This window comes from Pinus tabuliformis, chromosome 8 (assembly GCF_031772625.1).
Source record: "Pinus tabuliformis cultivar Carrire ecotype Pingquan chromosome 8, CPIR1, whole genome shotgun sequence".
In the NCBI taxonomy this organism is placed as follows: Eukaryota; Viridiplantae; Streptophyta; class Pinopsida; order Pinales; family Pinaceae; genus Pinus; species Pinus tabuliformis.
The window spans coordinates 1,519,176,859-1,519,203,069 of record NC_142294.1 but is presented as its reverse complement, the minus strand read 5'-3'; the positions used below and the strand labels follow the sequence as shown (position 1 = coordinate 1,519,203,069).

The following is a 26,211-nucleotide window of genomic DNA, read 5'->3' as shown; positions in this document are numbered from 1 at the left end:
GCATCCGATACTCTTTGAGGATGTGGTAGTGCATCCAAGATAAGATTAGTCTTGAATCGATATTCTTTGAGGACTATCTATCCAAGATAAGAATAGTCCAAAGAAGGTCATACTTTGTGAACACCCGGGTGGGGTATGTACCTTGAGAGACAATGATGATGGTGTCTATAAATCGTTGGTCTCACCATCATTGTGCTCTGATCTTGTGGAGAGATAAAGCTATTAGTCAAGGCCTTACTATGTGACAATTTTGGTTGTTATGATGCTAAACAAATGGGTTACCAATCTAACTCTTCTTATAAGATCTCTTCAGATTGAGAATGTCCACATACCATTTATGAATACCTCCCTAGTTAAGAGGGAGTGTTGAAAAATGTGTAACTAGGTTCGGTCTTCATAAATATGAAATGTACTTTTGATTCTTGTAAATTGTAAAATGAAAGAAAATTATTATTATTATTTTTGGAGCATGGGTTTCATGCTCATGGTCTTTTATTTTATAGGTCGAGCACCCATTGTGTGCTTCTAGGGTTGGTCCTAGGTCAAGAAGTCAAAAGAGTCATTGTCATAAGCTGAAGGCCCCGTTAGGCACATTGTAACTTGTAAATAAAATTATTTTTGTCCCTAAAAGTGTCAAAATACCCTTCAATACCAAGTGGGCCTGATAGCTGGCAAGTCAACCTAATTTGAGGAGCAACGTCCACCTTAAGAAGCCTATATAAAAGAGGAAACTCGACCTCCTTGGAGGACATTCATCACTTACTCATTCAAGCGAAGGAGGAAGAAGAAGAAGGCAACACAGGAGGAAGAGGACAGAGGGGATTTGTCTTTGGGCTATTTCTCTCTCACATGTGCGAAGGAAGGCTAGGGTTTATGCAGTTGATCAAGGGTTTCTTCTACATGTTCGATCTTGAAGAAGGAAACGAAAGAAGGTTAAGTGAAGGTCACAAGAAGCCATCCTCAAGCTCCAGAAGGAAGAGAAAGCCAAGCAAAGGTCTGAGGAAGCCTTGGAGGCTAAAAGAAGCTCACACGTGTGGCAACAACAACTGCAGGAGGGCCAAAAATTTCAGGTCTGCAGTGAAGGCCAAAATTCTGCAGCTGGGGGTCGAAGTTGTGCTACTAGAAGAGATTTGACTGGGTTTGATTTGGACAAGGAAAACACATCTCCCGAAAGTGTTGGAATTGGTCTTGGAGGGTATTGGTCTTGGTCTAAAGGTCTTGGAATTCGTCAATTGAAGAATCTATAAGAAAGAGAAGAGATTTGCAGATTTTCCTCTCAAGTAGAGATGTTTTGGCCCTGACTTGTAGCCTATATTCCCTGTTCTTGTTCTTCTTGTTTTGGTAGTTGTTTGATGATATACAAACATAATAATAAGTAAAGAAGCTAATAAGTAAGAAAAGCAAAAAGACATCACAAGTAGTTATCAAGAAAAGAGAAATTAATCTAATCATTGCCTATAGATTTATCAATAGTGGTGTCTCTTGGATTGAATTGAGATGTTGAAATTGCCAAGGAGTCACACATTTGATTTTGTCCTTATGGGGAAAAAGACTATGTTAAAATAACTAAAATTTTGGAGAATGTCCCAAACTCTTGAAGCATATATTTCAATATTTTTTTGATTTTATAATTTTTCTTGGTTTGATTTATGATTAATTTAAAATCTCCTTTAACAACTAATCCTTGATGCATATTTGGGTGGAAAGGACTAAGCCTTGAATAATGCCTCATATTATGCTTCATTGTTTGTGCAAGGAAACTCCAATTTGAAAGCATAAGAATAAATTTGAGAACTCGTGTGAAATATCATCTTAACTCCAACTCCAAAACTAGAACAAACACCATCAAATGTCATTTTCCAGAATCTTTAAAAAATGTCACTTTCACATTCCTTAGTATATTTCATATCAAGAACAACATAATATCCCATCCCTAAGTCTATGCAACTTTGCATAAGGTCCTACATAGTAATTCATATGAAAAAAACTTGCTTATTACATAATTTGACCCTATCCTAATAAATAGATAGATCATGGTAGTAAGCTTGCGGAAATATATATTCTCCAACCAAAAAATAACGAGTATTATGTTTTTTATTTTTATTATTTATATGCGATGAAACTGAGAACTAGGTTAGGATTGTACTTATATGACATGGGGCTGATTCCATTGATTACAATTATAGACTTTAAATGTACTTACACAACCCCATATGCAACACACAAGACTAGTCAAAATTTGAATCAATGATATCATAAAGAGTGTCTTGATAATGCACTTTATCACCAACTAATCTACACCTAAAAAATAATAATACAAAAACACAATCACAAAAATAATTTACATAAAATGAAAAAAAAAATGTATCAACTTTATGCATCCTAGCGAAACTATAATTTAACATAAAATGCAAAAAAAAAATTAATGTATCACATCCTAGCAAAACTATAATTTAATTTGAGTTACACAATAATAAATAATTCTAAACACTATGTACACAATTTAAATTTTCAAAAAAAATTCACTATTCAATTAAAAACAATCAAACCAAACATATTGATATATAAGATTCCCTTATTTAACCAAACCAAATATATAAGATTCCCTTATTTAACCAAACCAAACATATTGATAAACATATTGATATATAAGATTCCCTTATTTGTCAAATAAAAGACCCATGCTTAATTTAAAAAAACTTGTGGTTAACGATAAAACCTTTTTATTTATGAGCCATACCATCCATTTCCACCCTAATTTTTGTAAAATTTTAAAAAATATGCTCACTTTAACTTCTTTAGATTTAAAGTTACATACTCTAACTTAATTAGATGTGTAACTGTAACCTCTTATCAGAAAATACATGCTCTTAGCTAACCGACTCTGATAAAATACCACAAAGGCCGACGATGTGAGGGGCGTTCGTTTAAAAAAACCACCTAAATCACAACTTTGCAAAACGCTTAATTTATCTTGTTATCTTCCTGCATTGCGCCAACTTCTCAACTTCTCATATAAGCAACGCTTCCACCTGGCTTTGATCACATCAATCACATCTTCTTTTGAAATCATGCCTCTGCGAAACGCCGCGAATATTTGGCCAGTTTTCTTGTCCTGGTTAGTCTTATAACGTATGTCGGAAGCATATGAGCACTTTTCTTGAGGTACAAGCCTACACACTTCACCAGTATCTGTGGCTGCATCATAGCAGAGCTCAGACGATTACTGGTAATTCATTGAATACGATTGTTGGTTGTGCGCGGCCAGCTCTGACGGGTGTTTTGGTTGCACCGTTTAGGCATCGCTGTTTGTCTTGTTTTCGTCTCCAAATTATAAAGATGGACTCTGGGAGGTCCGGGAGCAAGGGCAAGGGGTCTAAAGCGAAGGTCCCTGTATCAACAAATCAAAATTCTGCACATCATAATTCTGATAGAACTGTCTCTGGCTCATGTGAGTCTGGCTCACACCCAGTTTCTAGTTCAGGAACTGGGTGTGCCCCAAAGGACTCTGCATCAACAATTCGAAATTCTGCACAAAGTCATATTGCTGATAAAACTACCAGTGGCCCATGCGGGTCTAGCTCTCGCGCAGTTTCGAGTTCAGGAACTGAGCGTGCTCCAAGTGTGTTTAACCCTCCGTCAGTTTGGGGCTCAAAAAAGTTAGATTTCTCAGCTGGAGGGCATAGCATTGTTGTGCCTATGGAAGGAAAGTCGATATCGAGTTCAGAAACTGAGCGTGCTCCAAGTGGGTTTAAACCTCCGTCAGTTTGGGGTTCAAAAACGTTAGATTTCTCAGTTGGAGGGCATAACATTGTTGTGCCTACGGAAGGAAACTCGATAAGCGGTGCACCATCTGCAGAATTAGGAAGCCGAGAAAGCGAATCCATGGAAGTCCAAGAGAACCCTCATGTTGTGCGAGAAAGCAAAGGTGCAGCAGGTGGTGCAATTCAACGCGTTGAGAGAAGTCCAGGAAAATTGGTAGCAGAGCCATCTGGGTCTGTAACCTTGCAGGCCTCTAGTTTCGATACGAAGAAGAAACAGAGGGCTGAGGGTTCCAACCTGGGCGTCATGAACAAGGGTTTATCGTCAAGTTCAGAATCTAAGGATCAGAGAGGGAACAAAGAAGATAGGTTTGATGGAGGGAGAGGAGACAGAGGAGGAAGGAGGGGAGGCTATGGCTCTCAACGCGGAGAATATGATGGGGGAAACAGAGGAGGAAGGAGAGGAGGCTATGGCTCTCAACGCGGAGAATATGATGGGGGAAACAGAGGAGGAGGAGGAGGAGGCAGAGCGCAAGATGGCTCTCAAAGAGGAGGAGGCGATCGAATTGATGCTCTGGGTCGATTGTTGTAAGAAATTTTCTTTCTTAAATACATATTTTTTTTACTTGGTTCTTTTTTAATGTCTGTATTTTGTGCTTTTCTGGTCTTGTTCTGAATTCAAAAAACTAATTTTATTTAGACAACCTTCCCAAATTTGAAATCTCTATGGAATTTTGTTTTGCAAATGCGATGTATTCAAGAATGGTACTGATGTTTGTAACAAATCTGTATAAACAGAATTGTAGGAATGTTAAAATTATAATCCTTTATAGAAGAAGACTTCCAAATTTTATGAAAATAAAATACGGGGTTTGACATTTTATTCAAATCAATGGGTTTTGTTTATGTAACATCTACACCCAATTGTTAGCCATTTACTTTGGCGCCCTTACTAGTTAACTCTGTTCAAGAGGATTGAATATGAGTAAGAAGTTCAACCTGATGAGCTGGTGTCGGATTCAGATTTTCCAAGGTATGACTATAATCTTGTGTCCACAATATGTTGGGGGTGTCGGCACTTAAGGAACATTTGGTAAACAAGTATCATAAACAGTTTTGGCACAAACGTGCATGGTTTTTCTGAAGTGTACCCTAGTGTTGATGCTCTCATTGAACTTTTCTTTGATATTTTTGATGTCCTAAAGGACGAGTAACAGCATGTTTATAAGAAGAATTGAGTGATTACAAGAACCAAGTAATGGTGTGGTTGGTCTTCATAAGTAAAAGTTCGGTGTCTTTCATGAGTCTGTTAAGGCCTTCAATTGACCGAGCAAAGAACACGGCCTGCGTGTGAGGAATATCCAAGACCTGTTGAAACTTGAAGCAATGCCCTATGTCCATTTGTCTTTGTCGAAAATTCATCAAAGTATTCTAAATAGATATTTTTCAATTTCAGTTCCTTAATCTCTGTACGACAATTCCCTTGCCAAGTATGACAACGGTGGCAACATTCTTTGCAATTATTGTCTGTTGTTGGAAGAATGTAGGGAAATGACTGAGATCCGCATTCTCTTCTTCTAGATGCTGCTCTACATTTATTGACTCTGGCAAAGACTCTTAACAGATAACTGTAATTGTTGATTAAAGAGTCCACAATAATAAAAATTTGTATGACAGGATTGAGGGATTTGTATTGAAGTGAAATAACTTTGACATTGTAAACAGAATACTTTAGCTGATTTGCTTTCTGTGTTGCATTTTCCATGTGTAGTCCACCTTCTACATTCACGTGCTTTAACTTTTTGTTAGTCTCTTCTAGACTGTGTAAGGTAACTTGAAACAAGAATGGCTGCTTATTTGTGAAGCTTCTTTTTAATTGAGCTAATTTTTAACCCTTTCGAGTTCCTACCATCTTCTTTTCCCGAGTTTACCAATTTTTGGTAATCATATTAGTCTATGCGCTCTTGGAGTCAAAGGATATTACCTTGGAGTTTGAACCCTTGCAAGCAACTGTTTGATGGCTTCATTCCCTTTCCCCTGGAGTGCAGGAATTTGTGGTATGTATAAGCTTTGAGATATTCTTGTTTTTACTAAATTATCAACTTCATCACTCCAGTGCTGTTTTTCATATTATGTGGTTGCCCAAGTTCACCATACAGAGTAAGTAATTGGCTTCATCTATTTTAATTTATAATGATGCCAATTTGTTTATGAAGATTCCCCCAGGGAATCAAATCTTGCTCTGCATTTCTTTGGAATTCGTTCGCAACTAAAATTTCCTTATTTCTATGATTGTTTACTTCTACTCAAAGCACCATTCCAGGGTCTTGAGTAAGATACCATATGCTATTAATCTTTTGTTCATGTGAACAGAGTTGCTACAGTCTAGCAAGACTGCTCAGGGATTGGAATATTAGACCTTAAGCATTTAATGCATTACCTATTCCATGCTCTGGTAATTGTTCAGCTATGCCAATTGTTCCATAGCCATATGTTGTCACACAATATTGATGTGCCTGGTCAAATGTGATTTTCTTGGTGAGAATTTTTGGCTTATATGCTCTTATGAGAGGACTCTCTTCTTCAAGGGAGACTTCTTTAGCCCAGCTCATGTCATAATGCACATATGGAATGCGAAAATAGCTCCGCTTTTACTTCATTTTACTTAAATATGGCTAATAGTAATTCTATCTCATTATGTGTCTTAGTAACAAATAAAATAATTGATGAATAGTATTTAAATGTCTTGGGACTATTTAAATTGCTTAAGTCAGCAGGTACCTATATTTCAGTGGTCCCTCTAAAGGTTTCTCAAGGATATTAGATTCCATTGTTTATTAAGGCTACCTCCTTGCTCTTTTTCTCAGGTACTTGGACTGGTCCATGGCAGAAGATTTAAAGTTGAATTTAGGTCATGTCATGTAAACAACTTTTCCTTTTACTATTTAGCTTATAAGAATTTTAAATTGTAATTTTTCTATTTTACCTTAATTCAGACCTTAGTTGCTTTTGGTTTCTGGCTTATGTGGATTCTCCTAAGTTTCTAATCTTTCTTGCATTACCCATTATTTCTTACTGCTTTGCATCTTTTGTTTAAACATCATACCTGTCTCTTCTGCTTGTAATTGTGTAAAGAGGCTTAATAAAATGAATTGGTATTGTTCATCTCCGAGTCAAGGTGTCATGGTCATATATCATCACAATCTTTTTAGCATTTTACAGTTTTACTTTAATAAATGTTAGTTGTTTGTAAGGATCACAAAGGCAGATTAACTGACCTTATCAACTAATCAATAGAAACATAATTTGTTCCCTGTTTCTGATCCTATTTGGTTACTTTTGCTACTGTGGCTTGTTAAGATTCATGGGCTTGTGTCCAGTCTGCAGGGATCTATTTACTTCTTTCATTCTGTAATTACTCATTTGAAATATCCAGATAGAGGAAAGTGCCTGTTCTTACTGCCAAATGCAAAAGGAGCTGGTAATCCGAAGGGACTTGACCAAATTTAACCTGTGACCTTTTGAGCCAACCCTTGTGGCTATATGTATATGTTTGTATCTAATATAATAATTTAATCACAAATCCTTTAGTGCTGAACCTTCTTATTGCTGCAGGTCATCTGTTTTGCGGCATAGAGCTGTTGAATTGAAATTGAACATTCGAAATGATGGATATGTGGCAGTTGAAGAGCTGTTAAAGCTGAATGTAAAAACTCATGCACGAGTCCCCCTTTACTCTCACTCTGTTGATGATATCAGAGAGGTGAGTAAGAGTTGGCAATCTATTCAGACCATGCTTTTTGTAATCTGTCTGTCAGTAAGATACTGTACCTAAGTTAGTAATGTGATGCCAATAGCAGAACCAACATATCCTTTTTAATTTTCCATAATATTACTGTTTCTTGATTTGCTTTGACATAATTTATTTTACCTGTCACCAAAGCTTCTAATCCCTGGCACTTTTCAGCATTTATATACTGAATGTCATGTTGACAAGCCATTCTCCATGTGTTGATATATGAATGGCTAGCCATGTTTCAGGGATGGTTTGATGGGTAGAGTATGTATGCCTTCGTAGACTTAGCAGTCAAATCGCTGCGCGGAGGTGGGTCCCTTGTCCCATAAGCAAGGGGGTCTCATACACCAATTTGGTGTTTGGCTTGGCTGTGACCTTAAAAATGGATATTATTATTATTATTATTATTTAAAATTGATTACAACTTAGGCAGTGTCAAAAGAGCTTCTGGGAGTCCATACAAATTTGAGTGTTTATTCTGTTACTTTTCATATTCAGAGAATACACTGTTATCTGATTTGACTCTTTTATTACTTAAAGAAAGGAACATATGCCGTAATAGCATTTGATGTTTTACATCTCTTCTACCCCATAGCGAAAATGTTTTCTGGTTTCTTCACGGGAAGAATATAATGACCTTATTGTTTTACTGGTTGGTTTTCAGAATGGATCTGTTAGATGTTTAATCTAGCATTTTATGGGCATATTTGTCGCATTTGTTTTGAGTCTTATGCATTATTCAAACGCATAGGTATGTATTAAAGATTAAGCTACCACATTGCAAATTTGGTGACTGATTTCATTGAACTTTGAAATTTGCCAGGCAGTAAAGAGGGATAATAAGCAACGCTTTGGTTTACGGGAAGAAGTGGGAATTTTCATGATTAGAGCAAACCAAGGACATAGTATTGAGGTATTACTCAGCTATTGCTTCTTGCTACATTTTGTGTTCTATTTGTGACATGTAGATTATATCTTCCTTTTTGTTTTTAATTTGTTTATGGTGCTAACTTGTGAATCTTAAATTGTTTAACTTAATGTTAAAATTGATGAAATTTGGCATTGAAGTAATACCTGCATTAAATTATCGTGCAATTTATCTTAGAGTTTGGAATATGATTCTCCTTAATACTGCTATTGATATGGAATTTTGGTCCAGATTTTTCCCTTTCAGTTAACTGTTGAAGTCAACTAGATCATATATGTGTAATGTGAATGTCGAATTTGTCTCTGCCCACTTTCTAATGTAGCAGCTATCTATTTGAAGCTGAGAAATTTATCTCAAATAGTTTTTGACTGGTCCATGTTTTACTGGGCAGTTGGTAGACTCAGAAGAGTTGTTAAAACCTATTCTGTCAGCTGAAGAAGTTCCAGGTGAGAAATTGTACCATACACTTCTTTTTTTTGTTTTTCCTGAGGCATTCTACAAGATGAAACTGAATGGAAAGTTGTTGATTTTAGCAGTCTTCAATTTCATTTGTGCTGCTGCATTTCTGTATTAACATTTTTTTACTAAATGCAGTGTGTGTACATGGGACTTATTTGAATTGTCTGGAGTCGATTAAGAAGGATGGTCTCAAACGCATGAAAAGGAATCATGTCCACTTCGCAAGAGGTTTATCAAAAGACAGTGGTGTTATTAGTGGTATGAATTCTTCTGAATTTCTATCTTTGTGGAATCCTACAGAAAATACTAAATAGGTATGCCATTATACATAGGATATGCCAGTTATGCTTGCCCAAGGCATTTACTTTCTGATTGCTTGGCTGATGGTTATATTTTTGACCATCTTTTCACTTCGGAAACATGTTTTACACACAGGAAGAACGCACTCCATGCATCATTAGCCAAAATCTTAGAAACAGTTAAATGCAAGTTATGAGACCTTGGCGACACACACACAGATGCATTATATTAGAGTAGGTATATTTTAGTTGGCAGAAGAACAATATCGTCATTCCACTTCAAATCAACAACTTCTTGTTAGATGTAGTTTACACATCACAAGCATCATACCATATCTGAAACTCTTTAGATTTACTTTAAATGCTACAGCTACTGATTTTTTAGACTTTAAAGATTTTGCTTTTCACTGTTTTTTCATCTCTCCACATATCTAGCAAGTTAGAGGATGGAAATAACTTTTTGCTCCTTTGGTTTCTCGTTTCCTTTGTACAATACAATTTAAGGTATTCTTTTGAATTATAAATCTGTATGAATATCATAAAGCCAGCATCAAAACAAGGCAGGTTGTAAGTAACATATCTGAATAAATAAATCAGCATAGATCCATATTAACCTAGGATCTATTAAACAGCAAGAGGGGTAAAAAATAAATCTGGGTGCAAATCTTTTGGTTCTTAAAAGATCTGTTTTGTTGATTTTAGTTGTTGAATGTTACAGATAGATGATACACGTCTTATCCATGCTAGGCTGTAAAATGCACCTCATTTCTCTTTGCAATCATGTTCCTGTGAACAACAGTATAAAAACTTAAAAGAGTATGACATACAGATAAAAGTGGTGTTTTATTTTTATTTTTTGGCACAATAATGCCAGATTTTCAGTTAGTGTCATTATTTAACTATAACAAATTCCATGAACATGTGGAGACTTTTGTTATTGCCAGCAGAGTATATTTTGAATATCAAATTATTCATATTTGAAAGTAATGTGTTTCTCCTTTGTTTGCATCCTATTCTTTACACGGCTATCATCCAAAGGGTAGACAGTGATATATATATATATATATATAAACATGTCAAGTTGGGAACCCTAGAATTTATTGAACCCAACCTTGAATTCTGAAACAACGGTCCACTGATTGGAAATATGTTGACCATTGTTCTACCATGTCAAAGTGTGAAAGTTGAGTTGCTAGGTTTGTAGAGAATCCATGAAATTCTGCAACTGCTAATATGAACAATTTGAAATATAATTTCTTTTCATATAAACACATAATTTCTCTACTAAATTTTGCAGCGGTGTTAAACTTGGCAACTAGGGCCAAACTCCTTGTGGGTCATTTTATTTATGGCAGCTGATATTTTTCTTGGATCCCTCTCATCGAGAGGTGTAGGATTGATTTAAAGATCATCCGATTCTGATAAGTATTCATGGAATTATGAATTTATTTGCGTTATAAGACAATTCGTCATGGTTGGCCAGCAACCAAATAAATCTTTTATTATAAATAGAGGTGGCCTTCAAGTCATTTCAACACACTTGGGATCTCTTCCTTTCTCTACTTGTCTTTGGGTTTTAGTAGGAGGAGAGATCTTAAGGAATAACATTGCCCTGATCTAGAGGGCAAAAAGCCGGAACTGCCAGAAAAGCTGGAAGTGCCAGAAAATCCGGAACTGTTGGAAAAGCCAGAACTGTCGGGAACAATCGGAACTGTCGAGAACAGTTGGAATTGCCAGAACTGTCGGGAACAACGGGAACTGCCAGGAACAACCGGAACTGTCGAGAACTACCGAAACAGCAGGAGCATCTGTCTCCGAAGGAGAGCAGCGTGCAAGGGATAGCTAACTAACATTGGGACAGTTGTATGGTACTTAGTAGCAAATACACCAAGCATGCAATGTTACAACTAGCATGCAAGGGACAACTAGCATGCAACAACAAGCATGCTAGGGACAACTAGCAAGCAATGTGCAACCAACATATAGGTTAGGATGGCAACATGGTGCAACAATGGCACATAATGCAGTATAGTGATGGGTACAGTCATGATTAATGAGGCGTGATGAGATGCAACATAGTGATGATGGGTGCAGCATGGTGTAGCACGGTGAGGTGCAACATGAAGATGAAATGCAGCACAACGATAGGTGAAGGAGTCACCTTGGAGAATTAGTTGAAGCAGCATGTCTTCAACTAATCTCATGTATCATCTTCTTGGAGATGATCTATGCTCTTATAAGTGTTGATTTCTGTTGTAAACGCACTATCTCTCTCTCTCTCTCTGCTGAACTATTGAAGAACATATAAGAAGAATTGATCAAGGGTTTCCCCACATTGGGGTTTGTCCTTGGCTAGCGCCACATCTCGTGCCCTCTTGTCTTGGCTTGTCTTCTACGATTTATGTTTATGTTCTATCTGCAGTTTACTTTAATGCTGATGTGTTTGCTAATCTGGAAAAGATATGGAGCTAACTGTGAAAATTGAAATAAATTGCTCTAAGCATAGAACATACCTAAAATTAACATGGTATTAGAGGTGAGGTGAAGACAATGCCTAAGCAAGAGTGAAAGAGTAATCACCGAAGACAATTGGGAAAGGACAAAAGGATTAGTGGATTCCTCATCCCTCTTCAAATTCACTAAGGGTGAAGGTGAAGTGGAGAATATTATCAGAATGGCGCAGCGGAATATGGCCTACCTAAAGATCACTTCATTGTAAGACCAGATCCCAAGGTGGAAGGAAAGGCAGATAACTAGTTTGACCATTATGCGAAGGAGTGTCTGAATGGCAGGGACAGATCACTTGATGATGATAACAATCATTCCAGGGACATCTTCAATGATCAAAGGAATGACAGGTAATGCAGGTCATGAAGGAAATGACCGACTCTCATAGAAAGCAAGGAACCCCAGGTATGAAGAATCAAATGTTGTTTCTGATAAGATAAAGAAGCGTTATCTTGTATTGGCCCTCTCCTTCAGATTCTTTGGGAATCTGGCTTATAGATTGTAGTGCTTCAAGGCACTTCATCAGATAGATGGGTGCACTCTGTAATTTGGTAGAGATGGAAACAATCGTGGGATTATACTTGGAGCCGATGCCACCTATCCCAAAAAGGGTGTAGGGAATGTTAACTCTCAATTGAATAAGGGTAACTCGATTCATTTACAAAATCTCTTTTATGTACCTGATCGCAAGAAGAACCTAGTGTCCATCTCGAAAATGGAAGTCAAAGGTTTTAGGGTGGCATTCATCGATGAAAAGGTACGTGTTAAAAATATAATTTTCAAAGATGTTTTTTCTCATGGGTTCAGGGTTGGCAATTTGTATCAAGTTGCAGGATGGTCCATTGGGGATCATGTCAATTGACATATCGCATCTATAACACCGGAGGTCTACTTATGGGGCCCTACCTGATGTGAGTCAAATGGTGATAGGGATGTCTGAATTCAAGTAGAGCATGAAGGTACATGTCTGAGATGTACTGAAGGAAAATCTTATAAGGGGACCATTCCCCTCATGCAGCAGGTCCACAAGTTTGGAACAACCTGAGGAGTTTGAGATTCATGATCGGCAATCTCATGTATACAGGTGGAAGAAAGCCCTTTATGGCTTGAAGAAAAACACCCCGGGCGTAGTATGAGAGGATTGATAGTTGTATGATGAAGCTGAGATTCACGAGGAGTGAAACCCATCCAAACCATTACCTGAAGGTTGTGGATGATAGACCTCTCATATCGACACCTTATGAGGACGACCTATTTCTGACAGGTGCAGACCCTCTCATTTGCAGAAGTAAGAGGGAGTTGGATTCCGGATGTGGAATGATAAACTGCAAGCCTGTGACTACCTTGAGGATCTTAACTTTCAAAAGTTACATGGTAGTGATGTCGGACCAGATTTGGGAAATGCCTCTGAGTTTCATAAACTCATTTGCGTTGATGTTCTTGGTGAACTTCCGTCTGGACATATGTTTTGCAGTTAGCATGGTGAGCTCATATTTGGTTGAGCCTCACTGGATTGGTGCCAAGAATTTTCTGAGATATCTTTGAGGCACAATCTCATTGATTGAGATACATTGCCGGAAATATGAAACTGCATGATTATTCGAATGCTGACTAGGCAGGCAGTGTGGAGGATCACTAGAGCACTTCTCTGTGCTGGTTCTCTTTGGATTCTGCTTCGATATCATGGATGAGCAGGAAGCAGAAGTCAGTTGCTATAAGCACCGCCAAGATCGAATACATAGCTACGAGTATAATCTCGTGTGAAGTTGCATGGTTGCAGAAGCTCCTAAGTGAGCTGTTTGTACACATGATGAATACCACTGTGATTCTTTGTGACAATCAGAGGGGGGATTCGATTATTGAGGAATCTCGTAATCGATGATTGCTCCAGTAGATAGACATCAGATACTGCCCTGTTTGCGATATGGTAAGTTGATGAGCAAGGAGGCTCCATTGCATTGAGGCTGATGTACAGGTCGCATACATTTTGTCAAAGGCTCGGGGAAAGGTCAAATCTGTGACTTTCCCAAACGACTTGGAGTCGTTGAGAGACCTTCTTATAAGGGTCCTGCATGTTGCATGCATTGAGCTCTGGGAGCTCTGGGGGGCTTGGTGTACTTACCGGAGCAACATACGACCACAGGGCGACTCACCCTCCCCTGGTGGTGCGCTATGAACAGGATGATTACTTCTCTCGTGGCAACTGTGGAACATGATGATTAGTTCTCCCGTGGCAACTGTGGAATATGATGATTAGTTCTCCTGTGGGCCGGGATGATTAGTTCTCCCGTGGCAACTGTGGAACAAGATGATTAGTTCTCCTGTGGGCCGGGATGATTAGTTCTCCTGTGGGCCGGGATGATTAGTTATCCCGTGGCAACTGTGGATTAGGATGATTAGTTCTCCTGTGGGCCAGGATGATTTGTTCTTCGTGGCGACTATGGAATAGGATGATTAATTTTGTGGGCCAGGATGATTTCTTCTCTGTGGCAATTGTGGAACATGATGATTAGTTCTCCTATGGGCCAGGATGATTAGTTCTCTGTGGCATTCACTGACAGGATGATTCTTTCTCCTGTGGACAGGATGATTAGTTCTCCTGTCGAGGCATCCTACCCATGTAGTCTGGGACTCATGGGAAGTACCTCTCATCTGATCAATGAGCAGGGAAATGAGGATAGGGACCATAGTAGTACTATCGATGGACGCATCGCTGTATCTACCGTACTCCCTATGCTAGGATGACCTCCATTGATCTGGGATCAGTATGAGTGGTTTGAGACACTCTCTTGTGACATTGATCTGGGATCAATGAAACTGATCTGGGATCAGTATGAGTGGTTTGAGACACTCTCTTGTGACATTGATTTGCGATCAATGAAACTGCTTTGGGATTAGTATGAGTGGTTTGAGACACTTTCTTGTGACATTGATATGGGATCAATGAAACTGATCTAGGATCAGTATGAGTGGTTTGAGATTCTCTCTTGTGATATTAATCTGGGATCAATAAAACTCACTTCGGGTCAGTAAGAGTGATGTGACACATTCTCTTCAGACGAAACTGACTTCGGGTCAGTAGAGAATGGTGTGAGACATTCTCGATCAATTCTTCTTCATGGTTCAGTAGAGTAGAGCAAAGCAGAGCAGAGCAATGCAGAGCACTAATGGCAGAGATAGTACAGTCGAACATATGGATCAACAGATGGAGTTCTCCCTAGTTGAGAGGGAGTGTTAAAATTGGAAACTAGGGCCAAACTCCATGCGGGTCATCTTATTTACGGCAACTGATATTTTTCTTGGATCCCTCTCATCGAGAGGTGTAGGATTGATCTAAAGATCATCCGATTCCGATAAGTATTCATGGAGTTATGAATTTATTTGCATTATAAGACAATTCGTCAAGGTCGGCCAGCAACCAAATAAACCCCTCATGTGCTCAACGTTTTAGTATAAATAGAGGTGGCCTTCAAGTCATTTCAACACACTTGGGATCTCTTCCTCTCTCTACTTGTATTTGGGTTTTAGTAGGAGGGGAGATCCTAAGGAATAACGTTGCGTTGATCTAGAGGGTAGAAAGCCGGAACTGCCAGAAAAGCTGGAACTGCCAGAAAAGCCAGAAAAGCTGGAACTGCCGGAAAAGCCGGAACTACCGGAAAAGCCAGAATTGCCGGAAAAGCTGGAATTGCCGGAAAGCCGGAATTGCCGGAACTACCGAAAAGCCGGACTGTCGGGAATAGCTGGGACTACCAGGAACAGCCGGAACTGCCGGAACAATCGGGAACAGCCGGAACTGCGAGAACTGCCGAAACAGCTGGAGCATCTGTCTTCGAAGGAGAGCAGCATGCAAGGGATAGCTAACTAACATTGGGACAGTTGTATGGTACTTAGCAGCAAATACACCAAGCATGCAATGTTACAGCTAGCATGCAAGGGACAACTAGCATGCAACAACAAGCATGCTAAGGACAACAAGCATGCTAGGGACAACAAGCAAGCAAGGTGCAGCCAACACATAGGTCAGGATGGCAACATGGTGCAGCAATGGCACATAATGCAGTACAATGATGGGTACAATCATGATTAATGAAGCGTGATGAGATGCAGCATAGTGATGATGGGTGCAGCATGGTGCAGCGCGGTGAGGTGCAACATGATGACGAAATGTAGCACAACGATGGTCTATGCTCTTATCTAGATAAGTCAAAGTGTTGACTTCTGTTGTAAACGTACTATCTCTTTCTCTCTTTGTTGAACTATTGAAGAACATATAAGAAGAATTGATCAAGGGTTTCCCCACATTGGGGTTTGTCCCTGGCTAGCGCCACATCTTGTGCCCTCTTGTCTTGGCTTGTTTTTTGCGATTTATGTTTATGTTCTATTTGCAGTTTACTTTAATGCCGATGTGATTGCTAATCTGGAAAAGATATGGAGCTAATTGTGAAAATTGAAATAAATTGCTCTAAGCATAGAACATACCTAAAATTAACAAGCAGAATAGGAACATAAATAAACACAATCACACAATTCAAACACTATTCTTCTAGGGAACCCAACTAGGAAAACCCTTGCTTGATTATTGATAGAAACTGAGCATTAAATCTCTTACAAATACAACTTGTTTCAATCTGAAAACAAACTTGTTTTCTTGCCTTGAACCAGGGCTGGAACCCTTGCAAGATTGCTGATCCCTATCTGCGCTCTGTTAAACTCACACAAGCCTCAACACACAAGCAACAACCTGTGCTCTCTATTGCCTTGTCTCACCAACTTGTGCTCACAAGACAATGAATCAAATTGTGCTTTCATTCCTCCTTTTAAAGCATGCCAAGGAGAAACTCATTGTGGTTCCTTTGATTAAGGCACAAATCAAGGAACCCTTTCTCACTATTATTTTCAACACTCCCTCTTAGCGAGGAATGTGTTCCTGGAAGAACCTTGTCTACTTGGGGCTGTCTCCAATACTACCATGTTCTTCGCTATTGCAGTTGCTCCCTCAGAACTAGAAGGCTTCCTTGCTTTCTTTTGTGGAATTTGCTTTGAAGATGTGTTCTTTCCCACCATGCTTTGCGTGTCCACCTCTTTAGTCAAAAGTGCCATGTTGTGGTTCCTTTGATTAAGGCACAAATCAAGGAACCCTTTCTCACTATTATTTTCAACACTCCCTCTTAGCGAGGAATGTGTTCCTGGAAGAACCTCGTCTACTTGGGGTTGTCTCCAATACTACCATGTTCTCCGCTATTGCAGTTGCTCCCTCAGAACTAGAAGGCTTCCTTGCTTTCTTTTGTGGAATTTGCTTTGAAGACGTGTTCTTTCCCACCATGCTTTGCGTGTCCACCTCTTTAGTCAAAAGTGCCATGTACCCTGTGTACCTTTGTGTTTGCTTCTTGATGCTGGGAGACTCAACTCTCTTCTGATCTCCCTTAACCAAATCCTCTGCCCACTTGGCTCGAACTCTCCATATACTGAAGTCTCTAATTGAGTGGCTACCTCCACTCGCCTTGGGCTATGGTCTCATCATCTTGGTGGTCAGTTGAACTGCCAACTAGCTTAGACTGAAACGGAGATACTGGCTGAGGCTTCATCTTGAGAGCTCTATTCTGCTCTCGCTCAACCACCACTTCTCTACTTTATGCTCTCCCTGCCTTGCTCAAGGCTGCACTTGTTTCTACCTACAACTTGTAGAGATTCTTCAACCTCACACCTATCTGCTTCTTACATCCAGAAGCTAAGTACCGGAGGTACGCCTTACCTCTGCTGAAATGATATCATATCCCTTGTCCTCAAGGGTAGCTACAAAAGCAAAATTCTGCCTCAATCCTAGAACATAAAGGACATCTCTAAGATGAAGAGGATCACCTGTCTCCCTTTAAACGCTTACAATACCAACGCCTCTAGCTGCATACATGCCATCATCTCCTAGCTTGATCTGAAATTGCATGTTCTTCTCCATCAGGTGGCCGAAACTCTTCCTGTGCCAGACCATGTGGAAGGATGCTCCTGAATCAATATTACAAATACTGCTATTTGCTGAGCTTGCCATGCAATCAATCAATGAGAAATATTTCTTGAACTGGGCAGAAAATGCATCTACCTTCACTAATGCAACAACATGATACTTACTGGACTTCTTCTTCCGATTAGGACACTTAGAACTAGAAGCATAGTGCTCAAACTCATGGAAATAGAAGCTCTTGATCTTATTTAGATCCTTCGTCATGCCCTTTTGACTGGACTCGACCCTCTCCCTAGCCATTCTTGCCCTTGGCCTTGCTTGCTAGGGAAAGGTTCTGCTCGTCCATTGTCATAACTGATCTCGCTTCTATGATTCCTCTTCGGATCTCTTCTTGTATGCAGTTAGTCCAAAACCTCTCCCAATTTGGAAAGTATCTCTCTCCCACAAACAACATCCTGGAACCCTTTCCAAGATTTGTGAAGTCCAAGTTAGGTAAAACTCCCAAGGTCATGATCAGATACAACCACAACCACACCACCCAATTCATCTCGTACCTGAGTGAACCTTGACAAATATGTGATGATGGGCTCATCCTTGCTCATCCAAATACTCCGCAACTTCTCCTTAAGAGCAAGCTTCTTTGTCTCACTTGTACTCTGATATAATTGTAAGATGGCTTGATACATCTCATACGCTGTCTTCTTCCCATGGATATGAGGAACTAGAATAATCCTCCTTGCCTTGATATCCTTCTTAGTATGCTGGGTCAACTGTTGGGGATCTTATGGTGGTGGTACAGTGTTTTCGACGAACTCTCCAACCCCATGATCCTCCTTTTCCATGGAATGAAGTTCGATGCCCTCTCTAAACAGTGGTATGATCTCAACCCTTGGAACGCCATCCTACTTCCCAGAGAGCTCTTGAACACCTGCGCACTAACAGTCTTGTAGTCTTTCACTAGACTGTACTTAGGGCCTCTAATTCTGCCTCTCCTACCAGATCTGAAATCCTTCACAAATATGGACTTAGGGCCTCTTTTGACACCTACCAACAACCCTCCTTATTGCGTTTATGTTAAAATTGGCAACTAGGGCCAATCTCCATGTGGATCACCTTATTTATGGCTTTTGATATTTTTCCTAGATTCCTCTCATCGAGAGGTGTAGGATTGATCTAAAGATCATCCGAATTCGATAAGTATTTATGGAGATATGAATTTATTTTGATTATGGACAAATTGACAAGGTCGGCCAACAAACTTATGTAGGCTCAGAAGCCCAACAGTCACATCTATTCACCCTCAACGTTTGCATATAAATACAAGGAGCCTCCTCATTTGGACAATTCATTCACTCATCTTCTCTCTCTCTCTCTCTCTCTCTTACGCAGAAAGAAGGACGCTAGGGCAGTAGGTCATCTCTTTGACCAGCGTTGACCAAGTGTTGACCTTCCAGAAGTGTGGATTGGGTGTGGTTGCCTCTCCTAGGCAGGCCGCAATTTTTGGCACGAAAACCGAGGTGATCTGATCTCTAGTTTGACTGGTATTGAGTGCCCTAGTTTAGGGCTGCAAGTTGACTTCAAGAATCTGCGAATTGATTGTACTTTTGGGGCTGTTTCTTTATGTTGTTCGAGGACAAGTTGACCGGAAATTGACCAAGCATTTTAGAGGTCAATTACAACTAGTTTGACCAAGTTTGACTTTTCTGATCTAGGGTTTGCTGCTGCTGATATAAAATTACAGAATTCAGATTTTGTACTATTTCTCTCTGCTAAACTATTGAAGATAAAAGAAGATTTGATCAAAGGGTTTCCCCACGTTGGGGTTTGTCGCTGGCTAGCCGCCACATCTTGTGTCTCTTGTCTTGGCTTGTTTTTTGTTGATCATTTAATGTTCTATCTCCAATTTACTTAATGTATATGTGATTGCTAATCTGTGGGTAATAAGAAGAAAAATAAGTAAACTGCTCTAAGCATAAGAACATACCATAATTTAACATGGTATCGGAGCAGAGGTGAAGACAAATCCCAAGCAAGAGCAATCACCGAAGAGAAGGTTGGCAAGGTTATCTTAAAGAAATCATGGGGTCCTCAACACACTTCTCTGCTGAAGACAAACTCCTTGAGAAGTCTGACTTTCACGGATGGAAGATGTCTCTCGATCTAACATTAGAAGAACAGGAAGTGTTGGACCATGTGAGAGACAGAATCGTTGAGTCTCCATCAAATGCATCCGCTGCTGCTAGGAACAAATGGACCAAGGGAGAAGTCAAAGCAAGGAAGATCATCCAGGACTCTATCGACAAGCGCTTGGTGGCCTATGTTTCCGAGCTGAACACCTCCAAGGAAATCTACGATAGACTGGTGAATTTATTTAAAGTTAATGATGCAAATCAAGTCTTGTTTCTTAGAAATAAGCTGAAGGAAATTAAGAAGGGAAAAGATGAGAGTATGCAAGCATATTTCTTAAGGATCACCGAGATCAAGAACGATCTCCTATCTATTGGGGAAGTAATTCCTGACAGGGAAATGACACTCATAACTCTTGGAGGACTGCCATCTGAATGGTATATATTTAGGACTACGCTTCTCAACAATAATGTAATTCCTGGATTTGAGGAATTAATGGCCAGATGCATTCAAGAAGAAACAAGGATGGAAGAGCAAGAAATGGCCATACTTAAAGGTCATCCCTCTGCCTTTTCTTCTCATACTAAAAGAAGAAACAATTCCGGGGCTAAATTCAAAAGAAAGGTTGGACCAAAGGGTGGAAGAAAAGGATGATGTTACAATTGCAATAAAATGGGTCACTATGCAAGGGAGTGCCCTGATAAAAGGGACTCACACCGGGACGATGACTAAAATCCCTCTCAAGGCAATCAAAGGAATGACAGGTCAAATGGCAGAGGTAAAAGAAGTGCCGAAAATCAAGGAAGAGGACAACCATTCAAGAAGGCAAGAAATTCCAGGTATAAATCTAACACTGTTAACAATAAGCAAGATGAATATTATCTACCAGCAGCTCTATCTACTACTGCTCCCTCGAACTCGCTGGGAAATTGGCTTATTGATAGTGGTGCTTCAAGGCACTTCACTGGTTACAAAGAAGCTCTCTATAATCTGATAGAGAAGGAAACCAACCTGGAAATTGTTCTTGGAGATGATTTAAAATATCCCGTGAAAGGCGTAGGAAATGTCACTCTTCAATTGAATCAGGGTAATACCATCCACTTACAAGATGTATTATATGTACTTGATCTCAAAAAGAACCTGGTGTCCATTTCGGCAATGGAAGACAAAGGCTACAAGGTGGCCTTCAGTGATGGCAAGGTACGTGTATGGAAAAAGAACTTTAAAGATGCTTTTACTCTTGGGTTTCAAGTTGATTCATTATATCAGGTCGGAGGAAGTCCGCTGGGTGTCATGTCTTGTGACACATCTCTTCAGTCCGAACCATGTCATCGGAGGTTTGCTCCCCTTCATTATAAATCTCTACCCGATGTAAGAAAAATGGTGACCTGGATGCTCGAGTTCAGATTAGAGCAAGAAGGTGTATGTCCAGGATGTGCCGAAGGAAAGCTCAAAAGGGGACCATTCTCCTTGAGCCAAAGCAAGACCTCCGATATATTGCAGTTGGTTCACTCTGACATATCCGATATGATGCCTGTGAACTCCTTGGGAGGATATTTATATTACCTCACTTTTACAGATGATTATTCTCGCAAGACTTGGATATACTTCTTCAAAAAGAAGGATGAAGTGTTCTCCTGGTGTCGGCACTTCAAAGCCTTGATCGAGAATCAAACCGAAAAGAAAATCAAGACCTTAAGGACTGATAATGGGATTGAATATGAATCCAATGAGTTTCATGACTTTTGCAAAGAGGCTGGCATTAAGAGGGAGACTACTACACCATATACTCCTTAGCATAATGGTGTGGCGGGAAAGGAAGAATCATACAATTGTGGAAGCTGTCCGTGCTATATGCTCCATGATCAAAGACTTCCAAAGTTTCTATGGGCCGAAGCTGCAAATACCGCCGTATATGTACAAAACCGATGCCTTCATTAAGCATTGGGTTCCAAGACTCCCAAAGAAATGTTCACCGGTAAGAAACTAGACGTATCTCATTTTAGAATTTTTGGAATCCCTGTATATTTTCATGTGCCTAAAGAGAAAAGGTATAAATTGGGTGCATCTCGAAAGAAAGGAATCTTCGTGGGCTATAGCAAAAATACTAAGGGCTATAGAATCTATGTCGTTGGTCAAAGGGAAGTCAAGATTAGTCATGATGTCACCTTTGACGAAGATATGGCTCTTAGCAAAGTAGACAATATTCCTACTTTAAGGGGATCTAAAGAAGCTGATATATGCTTTGCAGTCAACACATTGAGTCAACATATGGTTGAGCCTCACCACTCACATTGGATTGGTGCCAAGAATCTGTTGAGATATCTTCGTGGCACAATCACTCATGGGTTGAGATACATTGTCGGAGATGTGAGACTACTTGGGTATACTGATGTTGATTGGGCAGGCAGTGTGGTGGACCGAAAGAGCACTTCCGGGTGTTGTTTCTCTTTGGGATCTGCCTCGATATCCTGGATGAGCAGGAAGCAGAAGTCGGTGGCTTTGAGCACCACCGTGGAAAAATACATTACTGCTAGCATGGTCTCCTATGAGGCAGTCTGGTTGGGAAAGCTCTTCTGTGAGCTGTTTGGATTTACATTGGATACCACCGTGATCCTGTGTGACAACCAGAGCGGGATTCGTTTATCAGAGAATCTCGTATTTCATGATCGCTCCAAGCATATCGATATCAAGTACCACTATATTCGAGATATGGTGCAGCGAGGAGCAATAAGGCTCCAACATATCGATACAGATGAACAGGTCGCTGACATCTTGACAAAACCCCTAGGAAAGGTCAAATACCTGAATTTCCGAGAACGGCTTGGTGTCGTTCAGAGACCCTCTTATGAGGGTTGAGTATGATGTATTGAGCTCTGGGAGCTTCGGGGGGGCGCGGGGTACTTCTTGGAGCGACATGTGACCACAGGGTGTCTCACCATCCCCTGGTGGTGCATTATGTATAGGTTAAAGGTTCAACCTTCCCCTGTGACACCCCGTGGCAATTGTGGAACAGGATGATTAGTTCTCTTGTGGGCCAGGATGATTAGTTCTCTTGTGGACCAGGATGATTAGTTCTCCTGTGGACCAAGATGATTAGTTCTCCGTGGCATCCACTGGACATGATGATTCGTTCCCCTGTGGACAGGATGATTAGTTCTCCTGTCGAGGCATCCAACCCATGCAGTCTGGGACTCATGGGAAGTACCTCTCCTCTTATCAATGAGCAGGGAAATGAGGATAGGGACCATAGTAGTACTATCGATGGACGCATCGTTGTATCTACCGTACTCCCTATGCTAGGATGACCTCCATTGATCTGGGATCAGTGAGAGTGGTTCACACTCTGAGACTGACTTCGGGTCAGTGGAGGATGGTATGATACATCCTTGATCATTTCTTCTTCTTCATAGTTCGAGCAGAGCAAAGCAGAGCAGAGTGGGGTCAAGCTGTACATGACAGTGCATTTGATGGATGGATAGCAGTGACGGTCTGACGGATTACAGATGAAGTTCTCCCTAGTTGAGAGGGAGTGTTAAAATTGGCAACTAGGGCCAAACTCCATGTGGATCACCTTATTTATGGCTTCTGATATTTTTTCTAGATTCCTCTCATCGAGAGGTGTAGGATTGATCTAAAGATCATCCGATTCCGATAAGTATTTATGGAGATATGAATCTATTTTGTTTATGGACAAATTGACAAGGTCGGCCAGCAAACTTATGTAGGCTCAGAAGCCCAACAGTCACATCTATTCACCCTCAACGTTTGCATATAAATACAAGGAGTCTCCTCCTCATTTGGACAATTCATTCACTCATCTTCTCTCTTTCTCTCCTACGCATAAAAAGGGCCTCTTTCTCTCTCACACGTGTGGCTGAAAGGAAGACGTCCTAGGGCAAGGAAGACACAGAAAGGAGGACGCTCGGGCAGCAGGTCATCTCTTTGACCAGCGTTGACCAAGCGTTGACCTTCCAGAAGTGTGCGGATTGGGTGTGGTTGCCTCTCCTAGGCAGGTCGCAATTTTTGGCACGAAAATCGAGGTGATCTGACCTCTGGTTTGACCGGTATTGACTGCCCTAGTTTAGGGCTGCAAGTTGACTTCATAAATCTGCAAATTGACTTTACTTTTGGGGCTGTTCAAGGGCTGTTTTTTCAGGCTATTCGAGGACAAGTTGACCGGAAATTGACCAAGCGTTTTAGAGGTCAATTACAACTAGTTTGACCAAGTTTGAATTTTTTGATCTAGGGTTTGCTGCTGCTGATATAAAATTACAGAATTCAGATTTTGTACTATTTCTCTTTGTTGAACTATTGAAGATAAAAGAAGATTTGATCAAAGGGTTTCCCCGCATTGGGGTTTGTCCCTGGCTAGCCGCCACATCTTGTGTCTCTTGTCTTGGCTTGTTTTCTGTTGATCATTTAATGTTCTATCTGCACTTTACTTAATGTATATGTGATTGCTAATCTGTGGGTAGTAAGAAGAAAAATAAGTAAACTGCTGTAAGCATAAGAACATGCCATAATTTAACAGTTTAAGATGCCAAATAATCATTGTCCAACCTGGACTATCACCCTGCACATTGCATCAACTTAGAATGGCATACATACCTCTTGAAGACTCCTTTCAGCTGTCTGAAACCCTTGGCCTGTGCACTAATCTTCTGGGATATTTGCCCTAGTTAGGGCTACCTGTAGCAGCTGCTACAGCCCACCTACTTGGCCTTCAAATCTCTTCCAGAACTGCCCTTAGATGCTGCCTGCAAACTGCCCTTAACTCGGCCCTGTCCAGACTTCAAAGAGACCCTATCTTGCTCCTTTGCTCCACCTGAACTTTCTTCGTAAGTGTTGCAGCGATCGCAGACCAATATGCCCGCTCACTATGACGAATTTGCTCTTGAATGTGCTATCTTTATTCTGATCCATGCTCTGTTACCATGTAGAATTTCCTTAATTCTGCAACTGTTAATATGAGCAATCTGAAATATAATTTCTTTAATATAAACACAGCATTTCGCTAGTACTTTTTGCAGTGGAATAGGAACAGAAATAAACACAATCACACAATTCAAACACTATTTTTCGGGAACCCAACTGCGAAAATCCTTGCTTGATTATTGATAGAAACTGAGCATTAGATCTCTTACAAATGCAACTTGTCTCAATCTGAAAACAAACTTGTTTTCCTGCCTTGAACCAGGCTTGAAACCCTTGCAAGATTGCTGATCCCTATCTGCTCTTTATCAAAGTCACGCGAGCACCAACCTGCGCTCTCTACTGCTTTGTCTCACCAACTCGTGCTCACAAGACAATGAATCAAATTGTGCGTTCATTCCTTCCTCCTTTTAAAGCCAATTCAAATGGCTAAGTTTAGTGAGTTTCTAATTAAGGAGTTCACTTTTGTGATTGATTGCGTTAGCACGAGTTAACTACTCATGCAACTTGTCCCATCTCAAATCAAGGACTTGAGACTCAAACACATGATCTTTTCCTCAATTAACTTGCACTAGAAGACTAATAACTCAGCCTTCCACTTTAACACATCAGTTAACTGCTTCATAACTCCTAACTTTTAAGAACTTTCCTAGATCTTAGGAATTCGTCCTAACTTATAGGAAACTCGAGCATGCCAAGGAGAAATTTGTTGTGGTTCCTTTGATTAAGGCACAAATCAAGGAACCCTTTCTCGCTATTATTTTCAACAAGGTTAGTCTTGGTCAATACTCATGGATGCTGTACAATATATGCATTCGATTTATTTGCTCTAATTTTGCTACCTTTTTGCATTCTGTTGATAGGAATGCGCGGTAACTGTGAAGTGTTGATATACTTGGATGCAAAAAAGGCTCTACAAGGTAAATGTGTATTTTCTTTCAAGGTTATGCTAGTTTTTCAATGAATTTCTTATCGAGTATAACGTTGGAGCTCATGCAATTCTTTCACTGATTCTTTCTAGATGGAATGAAGCTTTTCATTTCTGAAAATGGAGTGATTTTGACAGAGGGTTTTGAAGGTGTTGTACCACCTAAATATTTTGCAAATATAGAGACTCTTGAGCGTAAGAGAAGTAAAAAATATTGAAGGAAATGTCACATTTGAAGTATTCAACGCAGTGGAATGTGCATGAAGGAAACCAACTATCAAGTATAGTTAGATAGTGAAAGAGGATTGTTAGCCATAGAACTGTGGTTAATTTATATTATTGTTATGAATTTTTTGTCATGGTCAGTGCTTTCGATCATGCTGCTGTATAGGTTTGGATGATTTTATTATGTTTTGTTGCAAAGCATGAAAATTTTGAACAGTTATGTAAAGGTAGATTATTTTGTGTGCTTGGCAGCATAAATTTTTTCTGAAACAAATTAGTTACCGTGCTC

At 39.9% G+C, this 26,211-nt stretch overlaps 1 protein-coding gene across 4 annotated transcripts; it reads left to right on the top strand.

The window, feature by feature from the left end:
* The first annotated feature begins 2,961 nt into the window (after positions 1 to 2,961).
* LOC149241667 (uncharacterized) lies at positions 2,962 to 26,211 on the top strand. Of its 4 annotated transcripts, XM_089374043.1 has the most exons (9): positions 2,973 to 4,171; positions 4,229 to 4,349; positions 6,629 to 6,682; positions 7,377 to 7,524; positions 8,381 to 8,470; positions 8,877 to 8,931; positions 9,080 to 9,202; positions 25,633 to 25,689; positions 25,791 to 26,211. In XM_089374043.1, exons 1-9 carry the CDS (start codon positions 3,148 to 3,150, stop codon positions 25,913 to 25,915), a joined length of 1,797 nt encoding a protein of 598 aa, XP_089230169.1. In that variant the 5' UTR covers positions 2,973 to 3,147; the 3' UTR covers positions 25,916 to 26,211. The 4 variants fall into 4 exon arrangements, 3 of the variants coding, with proteins under 3 accessions (XP_089230168.1, XP_089230169.1, XP_089230167.1); XR_016246594.1 differs by having other exon boundaries at positions 2,962 to 4,349; positions 9,080 to 9,258; positions 25,791 to 25,846; XM_089374041.1 differs by having other exon boundaries at positions 2,973 to 4,349.